This window comes from Lepus europaeus, chromosome 20, assembly GCF_033115175.1.
Source record: "Lepus europaeus isolate LE1 chromosome 20, mLepTim1.pri, whole genome shotgun sequence".
Lineage (NCBI taxonomy): Eukaryota > Metazoa > Chordata > Mammalia > Lagomorpha > Leporidae > Lepus > Lepus europaeus.
The window spans coordinates 1645711-1666448 of NC_084846.1; the positions used below are offsets into that span (position 1 = coordinate 1645711).

General features: G+C 62.5%; 1 protein-coding gene across 10 annotated transcripts; it reads right to left on the reverse strand.

Annotated features, from left to right (window-relative positions):
* Positions 1-486: 486 nt before the first annotated feature.
* On the reverse strand, positions 487-20734 carry PNPLA6 (patatin like phospholipase domain containing 6). 10 transcript variants are annotated; one of them, XM_062178088.1, is made up of 34 exons: positions 20644-20734; positions 19700-19766; positions 19272-19359; positions 19050-19132; positions 18813-18910; positions 16568-16708; positions 16326-16485; positions 16101-16181; positions 15775-15903; positions 15438-15518; positions 15197-15359; positions 14836-14919; positions 14500-14609; positions 14239-14406; positions 14073-14150; positions 9516-9721; positions 9144-9275; positions 8933-9056; positions 8584-8697; positions 8327-8402; positions 6923-7063; positions 6703-6766; positions 6276-6444; positions 5942-6124; positions 5701-5819; positions 5385-5541; positions 5003-5119; positions 4856-4925; positions 4380-4496; positions 2349-2650; positions 1576-1692; positions 1300-1396; positions 1109-1218; positions 487-774 (listed from the first exon to the last, which is right to left on the reverse strand). In XM_062178088.1, exons 2-34 carry the CDS (start codon positions 19724-19726, stop codon positions 700-702), a joined length of 3981 nt encoding a protein of 1326 aa, XP_062034072.1. In that variant the 5' UTR covers positions 19727-19766; positions 20644-20734; the 3' UTR covers positions 487-699. The 10 variants fall into 10 exon arrangements, with proteins under 10 accessions (XP_062034072.1, XP_062034071.1, XP_062034070.1 ...); XM_062178087.1 differs by having other exon boundaries at positions 6923-7066; XM_062178086.1 differs by having other exon boundaries at positions 6923-7066; positions 14836-14982.
* Between the last annotated feature and the right edge of the window lie 4 nt (positions 20735-20738).

Here is a 20738-nt window from a genome sequence, read left to right on the forward strand (position 1 = left end):
GCAGCCTGGCCCCACAGACTGAACTAACAGCCAGGACCCTGCATGAGAGCCCATGGGCCGGGTCTCAGCCAATGGGGACCCAGCCATTCTGTGTGAGCTCAGCTGAGCACACAGGAGGGGCACTGCCTGGGAACCTCCAGAGGGGAATTCTCAAGCCCCGTCCGTGTGCAAGGGTGGGAGTCTGCCTTGGGGGAGAATCAGAGTCAGCAGTGCCCACAGTAGGCACACAGCATGGCACACATGGGCCACTTGCGCACAGTGGACCAACTGAGGGGCAGCGGGAACCTAGCAGGGAAAACGAGAAGCCCCAGAAAATCCCTGGAGCCCCTCGGGGAAGGGCATGTGGTGCTGGGAGGCCCTTTGCACGGCAGTGGCACAGGGCGGGGCCACACTTGGGCTGTCACAGTGGGGCGACAGGCGTGCCCCCGCCAACCAGAAGAAAGACAGTGGGGCAAGCCGTCTCCCAAACCCAAAGAAGACACAAGGTCATTTCCAAGAGGTCGAAGTTTATTGGGAGGGTGACCTAGTAGGTCAAGGGTCATCAGTGCAGTCGTGCCCCTCCCCTCGGGGCAGGTCAGTCCAGTGTGTGGGCCCCAGAGGGCGGCAGGACCCAGCGGGGCCCCAGACATAGCAGCAGCAGCAAGGGGAGCGTACCCCCAGCCCAGCCCTGGGGCGGTGGGGGTCCCTCCGGGGAGGTCCTCAGGCATCCGCGGCCGAGCAGGGAGGCTCCACGGGCAGGCAGCGCCGGTGCCGGAGGATGGACTTCTCGTCCTCCTGCGGGGACAGGCCACGCACGCGTCACCCAGCACGGGACGGGGACGCTCTGTACGGTGCACAGCAGCCACGTCCCCCCACACAAAGGCCAGAGCACGGGGACTGACGCCTCAGCCGCCAACCACGGGCTGTCCCGTTGCCTGGCGCGGCCACGCGGGCCTCGTGCTGTCTCCCACCTGTCTCCCACCGCGCAGGCCTGTGACTGACGGGGCTCCTGCAGGGGCGGCCCCGAGACACGTGCGCCTGACGTCACCCACCACGCACGGCCGCAGACACGCCCTCCCTCCGGCTCCCGGCCGCGGGGGGGGCAGTGGGGCCCCGCAGGCGCACTCACTATCTCCGAGGCTGTGCTGGGGCTCGCGCCCTCCGGGGAGCCCCCCTCGTCCCTGGAGCAGTCAGGTCCCGCGTCCTCCTCATACTCGGTCAGGCAGTCCGACTCCTCCCCTGCAGGCAAGGAGCGGCCACGGTGAGGACCCCAGCCCCCAGGTGCTGCTCAGACACCTCCACCCTGCCCCGGCCCCTCACCGTCGGCGCAGCCATCAGAGACGTAGCTGGTGGGGGGCTCGATCCGGGACACGATCTCGGCCAGGTCGGTGAAGCCCGAGCTTGGGAAGGCGAGCACCTGGGGCGGGTGTGATGAGGCCCTGGGGGTCTGCAGGGGCTTGGGGTGTCTGGGGGGGGGGGGGCTCTGAGGAGGGTGCTCTCTACAGTGAGCGAGGCCCTGCACAACCCAGGACTGTAGGGACACTCAGAGGGGACATCTCTGGATCTGCAGTGGCGCCATGGCAGCCCCTGGCTTACGTCTGCGCGGCGGCTCTCATTCAGGTCCGCAGACCGCCGGTCTGTGAGCATCTTCTCAATGACGTCGCCACGGGTCCAGCCTCCGAACACAGCCTTCCCGTACTGGTAGCCCACGTCCTGCGGGTAGCCAGGGCGTCGGGTCGTGCCTGCCACCCGGCTCTGTGTATCCCCACTCTGTCTGCTGCTTCTCTGGCGCCTCCAACGCCTGAGGCTCTGGGGGAGCTGGCACTCGAGATTAAACTTACTTCGCAGTCAGCCGTACGTAGCTGCCTCCTCTACACACCCGGTCTGTGCCTCTGCCAGGCACTCCCAATCCATCTCTCCACATCCTTCCCACGCAGTGGGATTCGGAGGGCTACAAATACGCAGGGCTGTGGAAATCGCCACCTCCCCCCACACCTGCAGTAGGTATCGCTAATCCAGCATGGCAGGCTATCTCAGTGAGCCCAGAAGGGACATCAGACCTTTGAGCTCAGGGTCTGGGGACAGCAGCTACTGATCAGCTTCCGGTGACATGGGCTCTAAGTTTCACAAGGCCAGTGGCACACGCATGACAAACACACTGCTACATCCCTCTCCCAGACCTATGGCAGACATTACTAACTGATCGCTGCTGTGATTCCAACCGAAGCAAACTGCTGCCCTGTCCTTGGGGCGGTGTAGCTGGCACACAGCAGGAAACAGCTCATCCACAGCACATGCACAGCCCCAGCCCCAGCCCCACCCACTGCAGACATCACCAATCGATAGCCTTCGCCCCGCCCGCCGCTCACATAGATCTGGTCGAACTTCCCGAAGTCCATGGTCTTGAAGCAGTCGATGGGCGGGCGCAGGTACTCGCAGTAGGAGCTGGACTTGACCACCTCCAGCTGCCGCACGCAGGACACGTAGGCCAGGCGGGACTGGATCTCTGCCATGTCTGGCACCTTCACCTTGTCCGCCCAGGGGTTCAGCCGCTTCCACAGCAGCCACCAGCCGGACAGGCTGTCCCCATAGGTGCTGAGGTCCGTCTCGTCCTGGCTGCCCACGTCGATGGCGATGACCGTTTTGGCGCCCATGCTGCGGGCGATGTCCGCTGTGGGGCCAGGAGGTCAGTGGGCTGCTGTCCCCCCGGGGCCTAGGGCAGGGATGCGCAGCCCAGTCCCACAAACACGGCCCAGTGAGCAACGAAAAAAAGCCATGCGAACAACACGCATTCATACAAACAGCATGGAAGTCAGCGCGGTGGCCTCGGGGGCAGAGGGCAGGCGGCGGTCGGGTCCCTGTGCCCCAGGGAGGGTCCCTCAGTGTGTGTGGGTGGACAGCCAGGCCCAGCCCCCGAGGGCACCTCTGTCTCCACCAGACTCTGCACACGGCTCCCTCACAAGCTTCACGGTCATGTGTGTGTGTGTGTGTGCGTGCTCCCTGTGGGAGGCTGTGTGTGTGTGAGAACATGCGTCTCCGCAGACACACAGGGGGCCTGTCTGTGTTCCTAGACCCCTGTTTCCCTGTGGGTCCGAGTCTGCCCGTCAACCTGCAGCTCTGCGCACTGCTTGCACCTGTGCAGCCGTGGGCAGGGCGTTTGTACAGCCTGCATGCAGCAGTGGCAGGAGTGGGGAAAATGACCCCAGCTTTGGGGGCCACAGGCTGTGCGCCCCAGCGACTCCACTCTGCTGTTATACTCCAGGGCAGCCTTGGACAACAGGCAAAACTGCACCGCATCACGCGTGATTCACAAAGTGAAGTGACTTCTGACCTCCGGCCTCTGGGCCCACGAGGGTGTGTGCCGATGGCGTGTGTGTCTGTTTGGGCACGTGGGCATCCCTGCCTGCTTCCCATCTGTGCACAGAGTCGGCAGTGAAAGCACGGGTGCCCCCACTGTGTGTGCACGTGGTTGCGTGTGTGGCAGTGTCAAGGCATGTTTGGAGACAGTGGTGTGCAGACATGCTGCTTCACGGAGGTACGTGTGGATCTGTGCATGTGTCCGACCATGTATGTGCCCCACAAGCATGTGAGACAACACGTATGTGTGTATACCTGGCGTGCATACGTTGTGTGGGCCGGCATCATGGTGCAGTGGGTTAAGCTGCCACCTGCAATGCCGGCATCCCATGTGGGCACCTGTTCGATTCCCCCTTGCTCCATTTCAGATCTAGCTCCCTGCTAATGGGCTGAGACCAGCATGGAGCTCCTGGCTCCTGGCTTTGACTTGGCCCAGCCTGGGCTATTGTGGCCATTTGGGGAGTGAAGCAGCAAATGGAAAATCTCTGTTTCTCCCTGCCTCTAACTCTGCCTTTCAAGTAAAAATAAACAAACAAATCTTTAAAAGAAAAACTTGGGGCCAGCACTGTGGCATAGCGGGGAAAGCAGTAGAAGATGGCCCAAGTCCTTGGGCCTCTGCACCCGTGTGGGAGACCTGGCGGAAGCTCCTGGCTCCTGGCTTCGGATTGGCGCAGCTCCGGCCGCTGAGGCCAATTCAGGAGTGAATCAGCAGAGGGAAGACCTCTCTCTCTCTCTCTCTGTCTCTCCTTCTCTGTGCAACTCTTTCCAATAAACAGATTTAAAAAAAAAAAAAAAACACCTCAAAAGTCTCCCTTTCGTGTGCTTGCTCCCCGATGCGTGTGCACGCCTTCAAGTACCTGGACCCACACTCCTGTCCCTCCTGTGCACGCGCCCCCATCGGCACAAGTCCAGTCACACTCGTACACCCATTCGTGCACACGTGTGTGTCTGCAGCACGGGACACCCTGCGTGCATCCGGCAAGCCTGCTTGTGCAGTCTGTGTGCGTGCGTGTCGAGGCAGGCGCATGCGCGAGGCCACTTGCCTGGCAGGTTATTGGTGTAGCCGCCGTCCATGAGGAGGTGCCCGTCCTTGGGGTCGCACAGTGGGGGCAGGTAGCCCGATAGCGTCATGCTGGCACGCACATACCGCCACAGGGAGCCTGCCCGGTGGGACACACAGACCCGCTCAGATGGTGTGGGCAGGTTGTTCACATAGCACCCATCCACCAGCAGGTGCCAGACCTTGGGGTCGCACAGTGTGGGCAGGCAGGGGCAGCGGGAGGCACTAGCCCAGACGTAGCACCACACACAGCCTGTGGGAGGCACCTGACCCCCAAGGATGCACGTACCTGGGGTGTTTAGGGCGTTACTGGGTGATGGTTAGTGGTCAGGCCAGGGTGGACGGTCGCTTGTGTTAACAACATCCCAGACACTCGGCTGCCCCCCCCGAACACCCCCCCACTCCCATGAGGCCACACAGGGTGTCCCATGGCCGGGGGGGGGGGGGGGGGACACGCACCATCCTTGTGCACACGCATGGCCGAGGCCGTGATGTCTGTGGTCACGTTGAAGTAGGGCAGCCACAGGTCCTGTGGGCACAGGGATGGAGGTCAGGGCGTGCAGCCCTCCTGCCGGGGGTGGGTGCTGCAGGCAGGCGCAGGCACACCTCAATCTGCTTATCCTGGAAGACGCGGTGCACGCTGCGGTTAAAGGCCGAGCCGGTGAACATGGAGGTGACGGGGTAGGTGAGGTCCAGCACGGGTTCCAGCACCGACGTCATGGCCTACGGGCAAGCAGGCGGCTGGGGTCAAACGGGAGTCACTCGAGGGCAAAGGGTGGGAGCCAGGAGCGACCAGGGACGCTGACGTGGTCAGCCAGAGCCATCAGCAGGGTGGTCACTAAGGGACCGGGGCCCAGGGTCACCAGCAGGAGGTTAGAGACGCAGGGTGTATCTATGAGGGTCTGGGCAGGGCTCACAGACTCTCCCCCCATCAGGTCAAGGCGGAGTCACGTGGCCCTGGGGGCGGCGAGCCCTCCCCCGCACACACCTTGGCCCACTCCCGGGCCCTCTGCTTGGTACGGCTGGCGCTGCGCTCCTCTGCATAGAGGGCCCCGATGAAGGAGCCAATGGACGTGCCGCCCACCAGGTCCACGGGAACCCCGGCCTCCTCCAACGCCTTCAGCACCCCGATATGCGAGCAGCCCCTGCGGGAAAGAGGGGATCCAGAGTCCCGCCCCAGGGGCTTCCCTGCTGCCACCTTCCCCCCACATCCCTCTCAGCCAGGGCTCAAAGGGTCTCTCCCGGGGAATAAGCCCCACCCCTGGGCACCCTCGCTCCGCCCCTCCCGGACCGCCGCCCCTCACCTGGCCCCGCCCCCGCCCAGCACCAGGGCAATGGTGTTTCCCGTGAGCACGCGCGCCAAGCGGGAGAAGTCGCTGTGCCGGTCCGCGCGCCTGGAGAACACCTTCGCGTAGAGCTCGTGCTGGGCTCGGAGAGAGGGAGAGCGCGACCCGTGAGGATCCAGAGTCACAGGGGCGGAGCTCTGCAGCCTTGGGGGGGAGGTGCTGGAGGGAAGGGTGGCCCCGCTCCAAGTCCCGCCCTCACCAGCTTGGCCGGGCTCCTGCGCGAGAAGAGGCGGCGAGGGCAGCGCAGGTGCAGGTGCCCCGAGCACCAGCTGCGCATGTTGAGCCACTCCACGGTGCGCATGGGGCCCGGGCCCTCCTCCCGGTGCAGCAGGACAAGCTGCTTGAGGGCGCGCACGGCCGTGTTCTCCAGCATCTGCTCCAGCTGCGAGAGCGACAGCGGGGTCACGGCCTCCCGTCCACCTCCCTGGCCGCTAGGCCCCATGGCCAGGGACAATGGGCTGGCCCGGACACGGGAGGGCAGCGAGGGGTCCTGGGGGCTGGGAGGTGGGGGTCCCTCTGCGTGGCTTCCAGACCTGGCCCAGAGTGGGCTCCTGGTCCCCCAGGCCCACGATCAGGATACAGTCGGCCTGGCGCAGGCACCGCACGGTCCAGGGCGTCAGCGATGCGTCCGTCTGGTAGAGCACAATGCGGTGCGCGTCCTCCTGTTGGGCCAGCCACCCCGACAGCCGGAATTCTTGGATGCTGGCAGGAAAGGCGCCGCATCATCCTAGGGCCAGCCTGGGGCCGGGCGCCCCCCAGCGACCACACAGATCCACTGCCGGGAGGAGCTCAGGCCCCAGGCCCCGAACTGTGGGGCAGGATTCACCCCAGGGACCCATGAGGGGGGTCGCACGCCCTTTGGCCCAAAGCCTAGGGCTCGAACCCAAATCTGAGAGAATCTCCAGGGAGCTCCAAGTACCTGCTCTGCCTGCTTCCCCCTCCCCCCAACCCCACACGCACCTATCCAGCGCAGAGGCCCCCAGGCGCGCCCGGATGATGTCACTGTTGAGCAAGAGTGTGGGGCCTAGGGGTGGGTGGGGAGGGGCAGGAGTCAGAGCCAACAGGGTGGGGGACTCTCCCCGAAAAGAAGACCCCTGTGGCCCTCCCACCCCACAACCCCCAAGCGCCGTCACTCACCAAGGCCCGCCCATGACCACGCCCCGCCCCGCCCCCCACTGACCGATGGCTTGCAGGGCGTGCTGCAGCTCCAGCGTGAAGGCCATCATGGGCACTTCAGCACACACGGGCAGGACCGCCACCGTGGCCAGGTTGCTGGCTGGGTTGGTGAGCTCCGAGTGGGGGGGCACTCCCAGCCCCGAGCCTGCTGAGACCCAGGGGGCGAGACGTGCTGTGTAACCCTGGAGAAGAGGGGTCGGCTTCCTCCTCCTCCCCTCCCACTTCTGCCCCTCGTCTGCCAGACTGCCCCAAACAACGCACCGGCACGAAGGCCATGGCTCCATCCTGGCCCCACGCGCTGTGAACACTCTCACCTGCCACGAATACCTAGCCATGCAACCTCCACTGTGGCCTGAGCTCCCCAGTGGGACCCACTAAACGCCGCTACCACGCCCAATTCGCCCGCAGCCCTGGTGTCACCCCCACTCCACTGGGGCCCGGCTCCTGCTGGTCCAGTCCTCCCTCCCTGGAACCTCAGGATAAGCTCAGACACCTGTCCTCGGCCCCAGCTCCTGCACCACGTGCTCCTGTCCTCACGCGGCCCCGCCCCAACCCTGGTCCTCATTTCAATAATTCTGTCTTGGAGCAGTGCTGTGGCACAGTAAGCCAAGCCTCTGCTGCTGGTTCGTGTCCCAGCTGCTCCATTTCTGATTTGGCTCCCTGCTGTGGCCTGGGAAAGCAGTGGAAGATGGCCCAAGTGCTTGGGCCCCTGCACCCATATGGGAGACCTGGAAGAAGCTCCTGGCTCCTGACTTCGGATTGGCCTAGCCAGCCGTTGCGGCCATTTGGGGAGTAAACCGGCGGATGGAAGCGCTCTCTCTGTCTCTAACTCTGCCTCTCAAAATAAATAAATAAATAAATAAAATCTTCTGAAAAAATAATTCTGCCCTCTCTATGTGCACAGAGGGGGAGGGGCGGCGGGGTAGAAGCCCCTGGTGCCATCTGGTTGGGCCCCGTTTTAGCAGGCCTGGCACAGACTCCCCTCCCTGGTTGATCCTGGCTCACAGAAACCCCAGCGGGAACGGAGGGATCCACACCTTCCCACAGGCAGAGCTCAGAACACCACCCCGAGGGCTCCCTCTGCCGGCGTGTTCTGATCCAGACCCCTCTTTCCCAGTACGTTCCGGATGCGGACCCGTCCCCAACAAGCCCTGACACCTGGAGCCAAGTCGTCATTTCAGACTGGCCCCCTGCCCAACTCCGAACGCACGCCCGAGGTCCAGGACTCCATTACCCAGCATGCACCAGATTTCAGATTCCCACTCCCGGCCTCAAACCCCGCCCAGAACATGCTTCACACTCAGAACTCTGCTTCCTAGCATGCCCTTGGGTACAGCGTTCCCCCTCCCAGCATGCTCTGGGAGCTGGACTACATCCCCCAGAATGCCCTGAGCTGTCTGTCTCTCACCTGGGAAAGGTCCTTGGAGCTGCTGCAAATTCCCGAGAATTTTCTGGCTCAGCAGGTGGATAAGGCGGGTCACCACCTGGGGGCGTCGGAGGCCGGGGATACCATGAACTAGGGGGGTACTGTGCAGGTCCCTCCTTTCCCTCCTCCACCTGCGCGTCTCGGTCCCGTTACCTGTACCCCGCCCCCAACAGCCCCTCCTCCGCCACCCGAAGCCACTCCCCACCCAGAAGGCCCTGCCTCTCCCACAGTAAGCGCACCTGCGGGTACCGACGTTTGATGTGCCCTAAGGTGCCCTCGGGGAGCTTGGCCAGCTCTGTGTCGCGCACCGCGTGCACCGTCGTGGCTCGCGGCTGCCGGGTCAGCGCCTCCACCTGTGGGGCCGTGTGCATGACGGGGGCTGCCCGGAAAGGGAAGGGGAAGCCGACCCTGGGGGCTGAGACGGGGCCCCACCTGGGGACTACCCCACGTCGGCAGTGCTGGTAACTGAGCCTGGCTGCTTGCCACCCACTAGGACCCCGGGGATAGGGCAAAGGGTCGGGGGCACACTGTGGACCCCCTGAGGTCGCGCAGTTAGGAGCTGGGGCGGGGCGGGGTCGCGGCGCTCACCACGCCGATGAGGTCCCCGCGGCCGTACTCGCCCACCAGCTCCTTCTTGCCGCTCCCGCGTTGGATCACGCTGCGCAGCCGCCCGTTGAGCACGATGTAGGTGCAGTCGGAGCGGTCGCCCTGCCTGGGGTGCAGGGCACGGCGGGGTCAGGCAAGATCAAAGCCTTGTCCTGGGTAGGGGCTGGGCCGTGCGGTGGGAGAGGGGCTGCACCTGTACAGCGCGCGTCCCGCCTCCACCGCCGTCCAGTCGATGGCGAAGTCCATCTGGCGCACGAAGGGCGACATCCTCGCGGCCACCGTGTGCGCGGCGCTCAGCACCACACTGGGCTGTGCGCGCATGATCCTGCAGGAGAGGGCGTGCATGGGCCAGGGACTCCCCAGAACCATAACGCACCTTGCATTCCCCACCCCCAGAGGCAAGAAAGTGGATGGCTTGGGGGTGAAACAGGAAGAGCTCAAAACTAGGGAGGCCACATCTGGGTGCTCCCTTCTTCCTGGGATGGGTTCTGGGCCTCACCCCCAGCTGAAAGGGGTTGGGGTCTTCCAAGTGGCATTCCCCTCTCAACCTCAGACCCAGCCGTACTCATAGAAGTCGGACTTGGAGATGCGCAGGAAGGTGCAGTCGCGCTGGGCTCGCAGCGTGAAGATGAGGGGCTCGCCAGTGAGTACGGCCAGCTGCCCCACCAGCTCCCCGGGCTGCGCCACGAACAGGCACACATCCTCCGCCTTGTCAATCATGCGCTGGTACACGTGCAGGCAGCCCCAGAGCACGAAGTGCAGGCTCACGTCCTGTGGGGCACACGTCCAGGCTCATGGCCAGGGCCAGGGCCCCCCTCCCCTTCCCCAGATCAGGTCAATCAGCCCCACAGGGAGGATGAGAGGAGGAAGAGTTAAGAAGGCAAAGTTAAAAGCGGGGGAAGGGGAGAGACTTCAGATAAGGGCCACATACAGTCCTCCCTTGGGGTCCTGGGAGGGGGCGTGGTCAGAACCCCAAGATATCAGAATCTGCAGATTCTCACATCTCTTATATGACTCTATATGACTGCTATTTACATTGTATACAATGCAAATGTACACAACATATACAATGTATATAACATACACAGTATATATACAGAATGTATATAATGCTATGTAAACCCATGTTCTTCTGTATTGTCTAGGGAGTAGTCTGTAGTTTTAGTACAGATGCACCCAACCATCATTGGTCTATGCTTCTGATATTAAGCTGGCTGCATCAGCAGGTGCAGCACCTGTAGGCAGACGGATTTTGTACACATAGACGTCTATACATATATACGCATGCATGTATATACACATACATGTGTGTGTTGTGTGTGTGCCTGCTTATTCAATACCAGGACAGACACTGCTAATGGGTCACTGAACTCTGAGCCCAGAGGTAGGCCCATCGCTTGGTTCTTTTCGACAATCAGCAAGAGGCTAGCAGGGACCAGCTCCTAGGGCCGGGTGAGCTTAAATCCTTTGTGTGTGCCAGGCAATCAGCAAGCCACGTGGAAAGTCAGTTGATCTTACACTGTGCCAAAGTGGACCAAAGGCGTAAATGTAAGAGCTGAAATCCTTAGAAGAGGATAAATCTTTGTGGCTTGGAAGTTGATGATGGATTCTTAGCCATGCCACCAGAAAGCACAAGCAATAAAGTTAAAAATTAGGAATTGGATTTCCTCCAACTAAAAATGTTTTGAGTTCAAAGAACACTGTTAAGAAGATAAGCAGTGCGCATTTGGCAAAGCACTTAAGCTACCCCTTGCAATGCCGGCATCCTGCGTGAGGGTGCCTGGTTTGAGTCCAGCTCCCTGCTGATGCACCCTGGGAAGCAGCAGGTGAGGCTTAAGTATGTGGGAGACCAGACTGAGTTCCAGGCTCCTGGCTTTGGCCTGGTCCAGCCCTGGATGCTACGGGCATTTGGGGAGTAGACCAGTGGATGGGAGATATCTCCATGTCCGTCTGCGTGCCTGTCTGTCTCTCTCTCTCTCATTCTGCCTTTCAGATAGTCTCCTGGCTATAGACCCAAGGGAAAACTTGTGCATAAATATTAACTTCAGCATTATTCATCATAGCCAGAAGGTGGCACCGCCTCAGATCCCCAGGAGCAGAAGAATGGATGAACACAGCATGTCCTGTCCCTGCAGAGGTCATTCAGCCATGAAGGAATGAGGCACTGATTCATGCACCAGCACGGACCACCTCTGACTGCACCGTGCCGGGGGCTAGAAGCAGACACAACAGGCCCCGGAGCATAGGACTGCATTCCTGTGAAAGGGAACGGCAAATCCAGGCAGAAACCAGAGGAGTAACTGCTTAGAGCTGGGGACGGGACATGGCCGGCAGGAGGCTCTGAGCTCGAGAACTGGGACTTCTTTTCAAAGTGAGGAAAATGTTCTAAAAGTGGGGTCAAGGTCACATAACCCTTAGAATGTACTGAAACCCAGTGGGTGGACTTATGGCATGCAAGTTGTATCTGAACAAACGCACCCCTGCCCCAACCACGAGTCTCTGCTTCCCTCGGGTGTTCCACTTGAGTCCCTTGCTTGCTCCCTCTTGGTTCCTGGACACCAGTCTGTTTTTTCCCACCACAGACGTTTGCACAAGCTGGCCCCTCTGCCTGGAATGAACTCTTTTCCCTCCTTCCTCCTTAGCTGGCGGTCACGTCCTTAGAGAGGCTACCCCGCCTGAGCCACACACGTCTCCTCCTTCGCAGCACTAAGCACTTCTGCTCTTACAAGGATCTGAGTCACTTCTGTCTAAACTGTGAGCTTCCCGAGGGCAGGGGCCACGCTGGTTTTTCTCGCCTCTTGTCCAGCAGGCAGCACAGGGGCCGGACAAGGTGGAGGCTCAGTACACAGACAATTGTCTTGTCTCTGGTTAGCCTGACCAGCCACACGCCTCCCCAGTCCACCCCTTTGTGAGGAACTGAAACTGCAGATGAGGCAAAGATCCTCTCCCTGTCCAACTCATCTGGCGCCAGACAAAGCCCCGCCCAGCAAACCCTTGCACACGCATCCACACATGCCAGAACCTTCTAACACAGAATTCCAGACTGTGCTTGGGATACGCATTGAGTCACTGCTAGGAAGCCACCCTTGTCAGGACTGCTCAGGGACCTGAATAAAACAGCGTTTCCCAAACCTGCCGACCACAGACCCTTTGTTGCTAACACGGGTTGAGGATCCCTTGCCCAGCATGCTTGGAACCGGAAGTGTTTCAGACCTCAGAGTTTTTGGATTTTGGAATATGTGCATTTACGGGGACATAACGAGCTGTCTTGGGTCTGAGCACCAAGTCTATAATGCGATCCATTAAGGGCTCACAAGCACCACCTGCACGTGGCCCGGGGTCGCTGGATAACAGCATTTCTGGTGCGCGCCTGCGTCTGGGCTGCAGTGTGAGGTCACGTGTGGAATTTTCCACTTGTGGCGTCACGTGGGTGTTCCGAGAGTTTCAGATTTTGGATTTCTGGCTTATGGATGCTCAACCTGTTCCAGATGTTCCCTGAAACACACGCGGGGAGATGTGTGCATGGAGCACAGGCCCTCAACCTTAGCATGAAAGACGGCTTGGGCAGGCCAGTGTCGTGGGGCACGGGGTTCAGCCACCACTTGTAATGCTGGCATCCCATATTAGAGTGCTGGTCTGAGTCCCGTTTGCTCCACTTCTATCCAGCCTTCTGCTATGGCCTGGGGAAGCAGCAGAAGATGGCCCGAGTGCTTGGGTCCCTGCACCCACGTGGGAGACCCGGATGGAGTCCCAGGCTTGTGAGTCAGCCTGGCCCAGCCCTGCCTGTTATGGTCTGTTGGGAAGTGAACCCATGTCAGTGTGTCTGTCTCACCCTCTCTCTGTCACTCTGCCTTTCAAATAAGATGTATTTTCTTTAAAAAAAAAAAAAAAAAAAAAGGTAATTTGGAGTAGATGGCACAAATGCACTACCCCGGGCACGGTCGTCTCCCTGGCCTCTGTCCCCTCAACGCCAGAAGGGGCCGCCAAGCCACAATGATCAACAAAGTCCAGGCATCGCCAAATGTCCCCACGGTGGAAGCAAAGTCACCCCCAGCTGAGGATCAGTGGCCTGAAGTTTCGGGGGGAGGCAGAACACAAAAGTGATCCCTCACAAAGCCCTAAGGACCCTGAGACCCCTCGAGGGGCAGCAGAGCGGCCTGGCTGGGTTGAGCGGGGGTCTCCCAGGTGAGCAGGTCTGGGTCCCCTGCAGGAGCCACGGTGCAATCTTGCTCCTTAGCCTTTCCTCTGAGGGCTCACAGCAACCAGCAAGGACTCACTCCACTTCCTCTCCAGGAGCGGGCCCACCCCTGCGCTGGGCAGCTCGGGGAAACAGCAGAACCAGCCGACCGAGCGCGAGGCTCGCCTGCCCCAGCCGCCTCACCGGCGGGACTGCACCTGCCACCCTGCACCCAACCCGACCCAGGCTTCTCTCGGAAGCAGGGCTGGGTCTCGGTGTTCTGCTGGTGTTTCTGCTGCCTTCAGCGGTCAGCCTGGATCCCGCCACCACGAGCTGCTTATCCTGGCCAGCCTTCCACGTCTCAGAACTGTCTCCTCTCACCGCCCCACGGCACAGGTGAGCATGCTCCGAGCTCTCTGGATTACCTGTCCAAGCTCACACAGGCAGTCGGGGCCAACTCTGGATGTGAACGTCGCTCACTCCAGAAGCCCCTCCCTCTGTGCTTGCCCCTTGGTGGGTCTGTTTGTCCACAGGGTGGAGGACTGGTAGGACACAGGTTCCTCCAGCTCCTGGCTGGGCGTTGCCAGGATGCCCGGAAGCCCCGCCCCCAGGCTGTCCCCACAGGCTCCCGGGCTGGACGGACACACATGGAACAACATAAGTTGGAAAGGCCAGAAAACAGAAGCTACAGGATGAGCCAGGGCAGGCGAGAGAGATCTAGGAGTTGGGGGTCCTGGGATGAGAGGTTCAGGGGCTAGCAGTGAACAGGACGGGGTTAAGGGGGTGAGGCGAGGGTCACAGGACCCGAGGGTTCCAAGTTGGAAATCCCGGCATGAGAGGGCCAAACGTGTGGGGGAGGTGTCAGTCACCCAGGCAAAAGAGAGGTCAGGGTCAGGGAGCAGAGGGAGGTCAGGTGCACAGTGAGGGACCAGGGGTCAGCCTCACCTGGTCCCCCTGGCGGGCGATGATGGTGCCGGCTTTGGCGTGGTGCAGCAAGACGCGGCTGTTCAGAAGAGAGGGGTCCTGGGGAGACAGAGCGGTGGAGGTGGGCCCAGCCAGGCCTCCTCTACTCTCACCCCGCGCCCCAGCACCCCCTGGCCCTGCCGCCTACCTCAATCCGCATCAGTTTGGCCAGTTCCCGCTTTGCCGCCTCGAAGATGCTGCTTGTCTGGCGGCCCTGGTAGGGCCCAAAGGGGCAGCCGCCGGTGGCCGACTCGTCTTCACAGTAGCTGTACTCACAGGCACCCGCTGGCTGCTCCCGGGGCTCCTGAGTGGGGGTCTGCGGGGGCAGGAGGGGACAGGGCCTGTGACTTCCTAACTCCCTTCCTCAGGGCACTGCTGAGTGGCCCGGGGATGCAGGGCAGAGCCTTACCCGGGCAGGGGCTGCCAGGGGCCCCGCGGACGCCTCTTCTTGAAGAGACACGGAGATCCGGCCCCGCTCGTAGGCCATGTCGAAGTCGGAGCGGGGCCCGCCCTGCAAGCCTGCGGGCAGGCAGTGAGAGCCTGGGCTGGGGGTGACCGCAGCCACAGTCTGAAGACTGCCTGAGCCCTGCTCACCCTCCGAATCCTTCTCAACACAGCGGGGAGAGCAGCATCTCACTGAACGCCCACAAGAAGGGGCCTGAGGAAGTGCGCTCCGAACTCCCACTAACGGGCGATAAGAATCAAGAGCAGCAGGCAGAGCCCCCAGGCCTCCCGGGCTCCGAACCTGATATGTCCACGGGCATGGAGATACAGCGACTCAGCAGAGGGGCGGAGGGCGCTTCCAGGGACGCGGGCTTCACGGGGTCTCCTGGGGGAGACACATGCTGACTCCGACCGGTCAGAGCTGCTAGGTCCAGAGCTAGGATCGGGGCTGGGGAGCGAAGGGGCCTGGGTAGGGCTCAGCGTGGAGTCCCTGGGCACTGGGGATCTAGGGAAAGCCTGCCCAGGAACCCTCAAGGCTGAAGCCAGGGAGCTCCCTGGGGGGGCTCTGCGGGGGTCAGGCTGAGTCTGCAGAATGGAGAGAGGGATTGGGTGGGTCTTGGGTGCCTGGGAGGGTGGGAGCCCAGCAGGGTGGCCTCAGGTACCTGCAGGTCCAGGCAGTGGGGCCCCGGTGGGGTCAGTTGGCCGGCCGGGGGTCTCCCTGGGCTCGTCAGCGGCTGAGGCGCTAACCACTCGCTTGGAGCCACGCACGGGGCTGGTACGGGCTGGGAGCCCAGGGCTGGGGAACAGGCGCAGGGGCTGGATCTCCTGGGGACAAGGAGCAGCTTGGGGCAGGTCCCAGGAGTCCCCTCCCACCCCATCCTCCTGTGCTCGCCCCCAACTCACGTGGCTGAACAGCTCGTTGGTCAGCCCCAGGTAGTTGTGCAGTGCCAGGAAGGTGACTCGCTGCAGCCTCACCATGATGATCTGCAAAGGGGGTGGGAGGGGTGGGGTCGGGGTCCACAGGGAGAGGCGGGGCCAGGCCAGAGAGGGGTGGGCAGTGGGCGGGGCCTGTGGTGGAGGGGTGGGGCCCAGCTGGAGCCCCACAGCCTGGTGAACTGGGGTGGAGGCGGCTCATGGGAGGAGCCTGGCTGCTCAGGGCTGATAACAGCACGGGTGACCACAGCTCCAGCGCCCGATGGCCCCTGGGCTGGGCGGGGGAGGGAGGCAGAAGGCCGCTGACCTGCACCACCCGCACCAAGCTCTCCGGGTACTTGGTGAAGACCGCGGAGAAGGCCTCCACTGGCAGCCGCAGCACTGTGGAGTCCCTGGCGGCCCGGGCGGACACCGTCCTCTGGGGGTGCTGGTGACCCTGGCGGGCAGGAAAGGAGACAAGGTTAGGGCAGCCCATGTCCTCACTGCTCCCCCCGTCCTCCCCGGTGCCAGGACCTTCAGGGGCCACAGACAGTACGGGGGCGCAAATCAGAGTCAGGAGCCTGGGGTGACCTCCTCTAACCTCGCCCCCCGCGAAACCCCAAAACCACCCCCTCGGGGGGCCCGGCCACTCACGGTGATCACATCCAGGATGCTGAGAAGGCTGTTGACGCTGTCCCCGGGGACCACTTCCTTCACGACACACTCTTTCCCGTCCTGAGACACACAGGCCCGCTGACCAGTGCCTGCCTGACCGCACCGCCGCCCCCAGCCCAAACCCACCCGGCCTCCTGGCCAGCAGCCGCCCCCTGTGCTGCGCCCACCGACTGCCCCCGCCTTCTCCCTGGGGGACCCACTCACAGGGCCCGGCAGGCAGAGTTCCAGGAGCCCGTCCTGCACCACGTAGATGCTGGCGTCCGGCTGCCCGGGCCGGAAGACGTAGTCGCCCTGGCCCAGCCGCTGGAACACCATGTGCCGGCACAGCTCCAGGAAGAGCGGCTTCTCAAAGTGGCCCAGCACCCTGCCAGGGGGGCCGGCGGTCAGGGCAGCCCCCAGCTCTGCGGCCCCCTCCCCCCACCGCCTGCACCCCCCCCCCCACTGACCTGACGTTCTTTAGCATGTAGAGCACCTCGGAGGGCAGGTGGGAGTTGGCCAGGTCCCCCTCGGTCAGGTCAGCCTCCAGCACGGAGGGCGGGGGCTCCTTCCGCTGCAGGGTGGGCGCCTCTTTCTGGATACGAAGAATCCTGGGGACGGGGGTAGGCAGGGAGGGCACTCAGACCGACCGGAGACCCCTACACGGCTCCTCTCCTGGTGCACAGAAAGCTGCCAAGTCAGGCCTGCCACCTATTTTTATACATAAAGTTGTATTGTTCCTGGGGCCACATTCATTCACTGGTATATCTTCCATGGCCACCTTTGTCCTCTAACAGGAGGGTGGAACATTATGATGGAGACTCTGTGTGGACTAATGTTTACTCTCTGACCCTTTCCAGGAAAAAAATGTGCAAAGTGTTGAGGCTACCCCTCTACTACTCACAGGTGTCAGAGATGGACCTTCCAGTTATAATGGCTCCTAAGGTCTGGGCAGACCCCAGAAACAGCACCTCTGTGTGTCCTGGGAGCTCTGACAGTACCCTAGCAGTCACAGACTAGATTCCTGGGCTGCCCTGCCGTGGGCCTGCCTCTGCAGTAGCTCCCCTGACACGAGAGCATCTCTGATATAGCCTCTGCTCGTTGTCAGAGGTCCCTGAGATAGCCCTTGCTGCCAGGTCTCACAGAACCCTGAGATAGTCCCTCAGATGGCCACAGAGATTCCCGAGATGGACCTTGTTACATGTGGAGAATCCAGACACAGCCCTTCTGCTTCTTGTACAATGGAGGTATCTTCCCCACAGGTGTCAGGGACTGCCAAACAGCCCCTCTGCCGGTACAAGACCCCTGAGATAGACCCGCCGCCAGCACAAGACCCCTGAGATAGACCCTCTGCGAGCACAAGACTCCTGAGATAGACCCTCTGCTGGTACAAGACCCCTGAGATAGACCCTCTGCTGGTACAAGACTCCTGAGATAGACCCTCTGCCGGTACAAGACTCCTGAGATAGACCCTCTGCCAGCACAAGACTCCTGAGATAGACCCTCTGCCGGTACAAGACTCCTGAGATAGACCTCTACAAGCACAAGACTTCTGAGATAGACCCTCTGCTGGTATAAGACCCCTGAGATAGACCCTCTGCTGGTACAAGACTCCTGAGATAGACCCTCTGCTGGTACAAGACTCCTGAGATAGACCCTCTGCCGGTACAAGACTCCTGAGATAGACCCTCTGCCGGTACAAGACTCCTGAGATAGACCCTCTGCCAGCACAAGACTCCTGAGATAGACCCTCTGCCAGCACAAGACTCCTGAAATAGATCCTCTGTGAGCACATGACTCCTGAGATAGACCCTCCACCAGCACAAGACTCCTGAGATAGACCCTCCACCAGCACAAGACCCCTGAGATAGACCTCTACTGCAGGCAGACTCAAGTCAAAACTCCTGAAACAGAGAAATCCAGCTATAACACCTCTTCTAATCAGGAAGAGCACAGGTTAACCCTTGCCCTGGTCCCAGAGAGCTGAGGCGGTCTCGCAGCCCTGAGGACAGCAGGGTGGCCTCTGAAGGCTATGCAGTGGCTAGAACCTGGGGTGAGTGTGGAGAGCCTCGATGGAGCCTTCCCCCTCCAGTCACGGAAAACCCACAGCGGTTGATGACCGAGAGCCTGTGACACAAGGAGACCCCAGAGCTCCCAACGTACAGAGACCCCTGGGAGAGGCCCCTCAGAGACCCTGAGATAGCCCTCTGCTGCCAACAGGGCCCCTGTGATGTCCTTCCTGCCCTTCTAGTACCAGAAGATGACAGAGATAGCCCCCGGGGAACAGCCCCTCGTGTGTGAAGAACCCTGATGAGCTACAACGATGCCTTCTGCGGTGTAGGATGACTGAGATAGCCCCTGGGGAACAGAAGCCAGGATTAACCCCCTTAGCAGGTCACAGAAACTCCACTGGAGCATTCTGGAATAAACGCTTTCTTGGGGGGAGACCTCAAAGTAGACCCTAAATCCCTGGCAGGATCGCTGAGGTACTGGCTGGGGAGCCAAGGGCTCACTCCCCCACCCCCTGTGGTAGAGAAACCCCCTGACACAGCTCTTGGGGGACAGGGACCCCAGACGCAGCGCCCCGAGCCGTCCATTCTTCTGATGGCCCCGTGGGTTTCGCAGAAGCCGGAGCTCCACAGTTCGGTGGGCGTGGAGCACTGAGCAGACCCCTGAGAGCGCCGGGGGGCGGCGGCACCCGCAGCCCAGTCTTACTTCTTGGCAATGTTGAGCATCTTCAGTTTCTTCTTCATGCGTGGCCGGGAAGTGGTGGAGACAGAGGCGTCCACTAAAGAGGAAGTGGACTGTGACACCTGGGACGATGAAGGTGGGGAAGGGGAAATAGGTCAAAGGTCAGACAGCGGCGGGGGGGGGGGGGGGTGGGTGGGTGGGGGGAGACCCGGGGTGGTGTCCACTAGGGAAGGGGCGGGGCCGCAGGGGGCCTGGACTCACCTTCCGCATAATCTTCCGGCCATAGAAAAGCACTTTGTCCCTCTTCCGGAACCGATACCGGGGGCCATCGGGGGCCGGGGTTTCTGGGGAGGAAGCGGGGAGGGGGCGCTCAGCTCTGCGCAGCCTCGGCCCGGCCAAGGCCCGGGACCCCGGCCAGCCCCCCCCCCGCCGCTTCTGCTCCCCTCCCCTCCGCCTCGCCCGGGAGACCCCCGGGGTCCTCACTCGGCACTCGCAGCCTCCGCACCACCAGCAGGATGAGCACGGCCGTGACCAGCACGGCCACTCCGGCCCCGATCATCACGCCCAGGACCTGCGGGACGAACGGCACCGGCTGCGCCCCGCATACCCGCCCCGCCGCGCCCTCCTCGAGGGCCGGGACTGCGCGGCTCGCGTCCCATGCCACCTCTACCCCCGAGGAGGTCCCGTTCGGCCTCTGACTCGGGGTCCCCATCTGCAGAATGGGCCAGCGCGGCTCCCACCCGCGGGGGCGCGACTCTTCCCTGAGACTCGGCGGCCCGCGGTGCACGCCGGGAAACGTAGTTCCGCGTGACCGCGCGCAGCTTCGTTCTCGCGAGGCCGCGATGGTGCGCGCTGAGCACGCCGGGAGTCGTAGTCCCCGAGGCGCCGCACGAACTCCCCCCAACCCTTACCATTCCGGTTTGCAGCGGGGCCTCCATTGGTTGCTTCAGGCTGGGTAGCAGGTCTTGTCCTGACGTCCTGGTAAATCGAGGAGCAGAGAGAACGCGTGGACATCGCTCATCTGGACCCGCCCCTCCCCTGCCTCGAGCCCCGCCCCTTGGCGCGAGGCCCGCCCCGCTGGGTTTGTGCAGCCGGGGCGGCTCCTGCACCTGCCCGGCGGGCAGCTGGAGGGGTGCCGCGGGACCGGAGGGGTGGGGGTGCTCGCTAACAGGCCGGGGCCAGAGGCTGAGGGCGGGTCTCCCGCTTGTCGCCTGGCTCCCGTCGACCACAAACGCCCCGGCCGTCCAACCCTAGTCCCTGCATCCGCACGGTCCGCAGCTGCCGGCGAGGGCCCCGCAGGCCACGGCCACCGCCAGCCGGGGGCTCCCTCCTCGGCCTCAGCAGTCTGCGGCGCTGCCGGGTCCCGACCCCCGACCTCGGCAGTGCCCCTCTCCCACTCCCCGCCCCAGGGCCCGGAGGGACAGCGGGTCACCGGCTCCCGACCCACAGAAGCGGCCCTGGGACGCTCGTGACGGGGGTGTGGGGTGGGGCGCCGGCGTGCTGCGGGCTCACCATCGGCCACGCCGTGGTCAAGCTACAGGGTCTCGGGGGTCTCAGAGCATCGCCGGGGGTCGGGAGGCGTAACCAGGGACGCCGGCATTAGCGCGGTAGGGCAGCGGGCACTGGAAAGTTACCAGAGATTCTGGGGCGCACAGGACTGGGTGGGCAGGGCCCCGGGGTCGTCGGGGCTCCTGGAAGATTCTGGAGAACGCTGGAATTTCAGTGGGGGCTCTTAAGGAAGCTGACGGCGTTCCCGGAGCCGCTGATGAATGGAAATCGGGAGCGATCGCTGGGCCCTGCGATGTTACCTGGCAAATTCCCGAACGACCGCTACCCTCCCACCCCCAGGGCGCACCTGGCTACTGGGGTGGCCGCACCTGCGGGGCAGGGCGTGGGAGCTGCAGGGCATCGGCAGAAGACAGGCGCTGGGAGAGCCGAGGCGCGCTTATG

Excerpts from the sequence above, each read along its gene's own strand:
- PNPLA6 (XM_062178079.1), bottom strand. The coding sequence starts at position 19,500 with ATGGGGACCCCGAGTCAGAGGCCGAACGGGACCTCCTCGGGGGTAGAG. Across the intron at positions 16,182-16,325 it reads AACTCTGCCTGCCGGGCCCT|GACGGGAAAGAGTGTGTCGT; the intron begins GTGAGTGGGTCC and ends TGTGTGTCTCAG. Across the intron at positions 4,497-4,855 it reads CATGCGTGTGCACAAGGATG|GCTCCCTGTGGCGGTATGTG; the intron begins GTGCGTGTCCCC and ends CCCACCGGGCAG.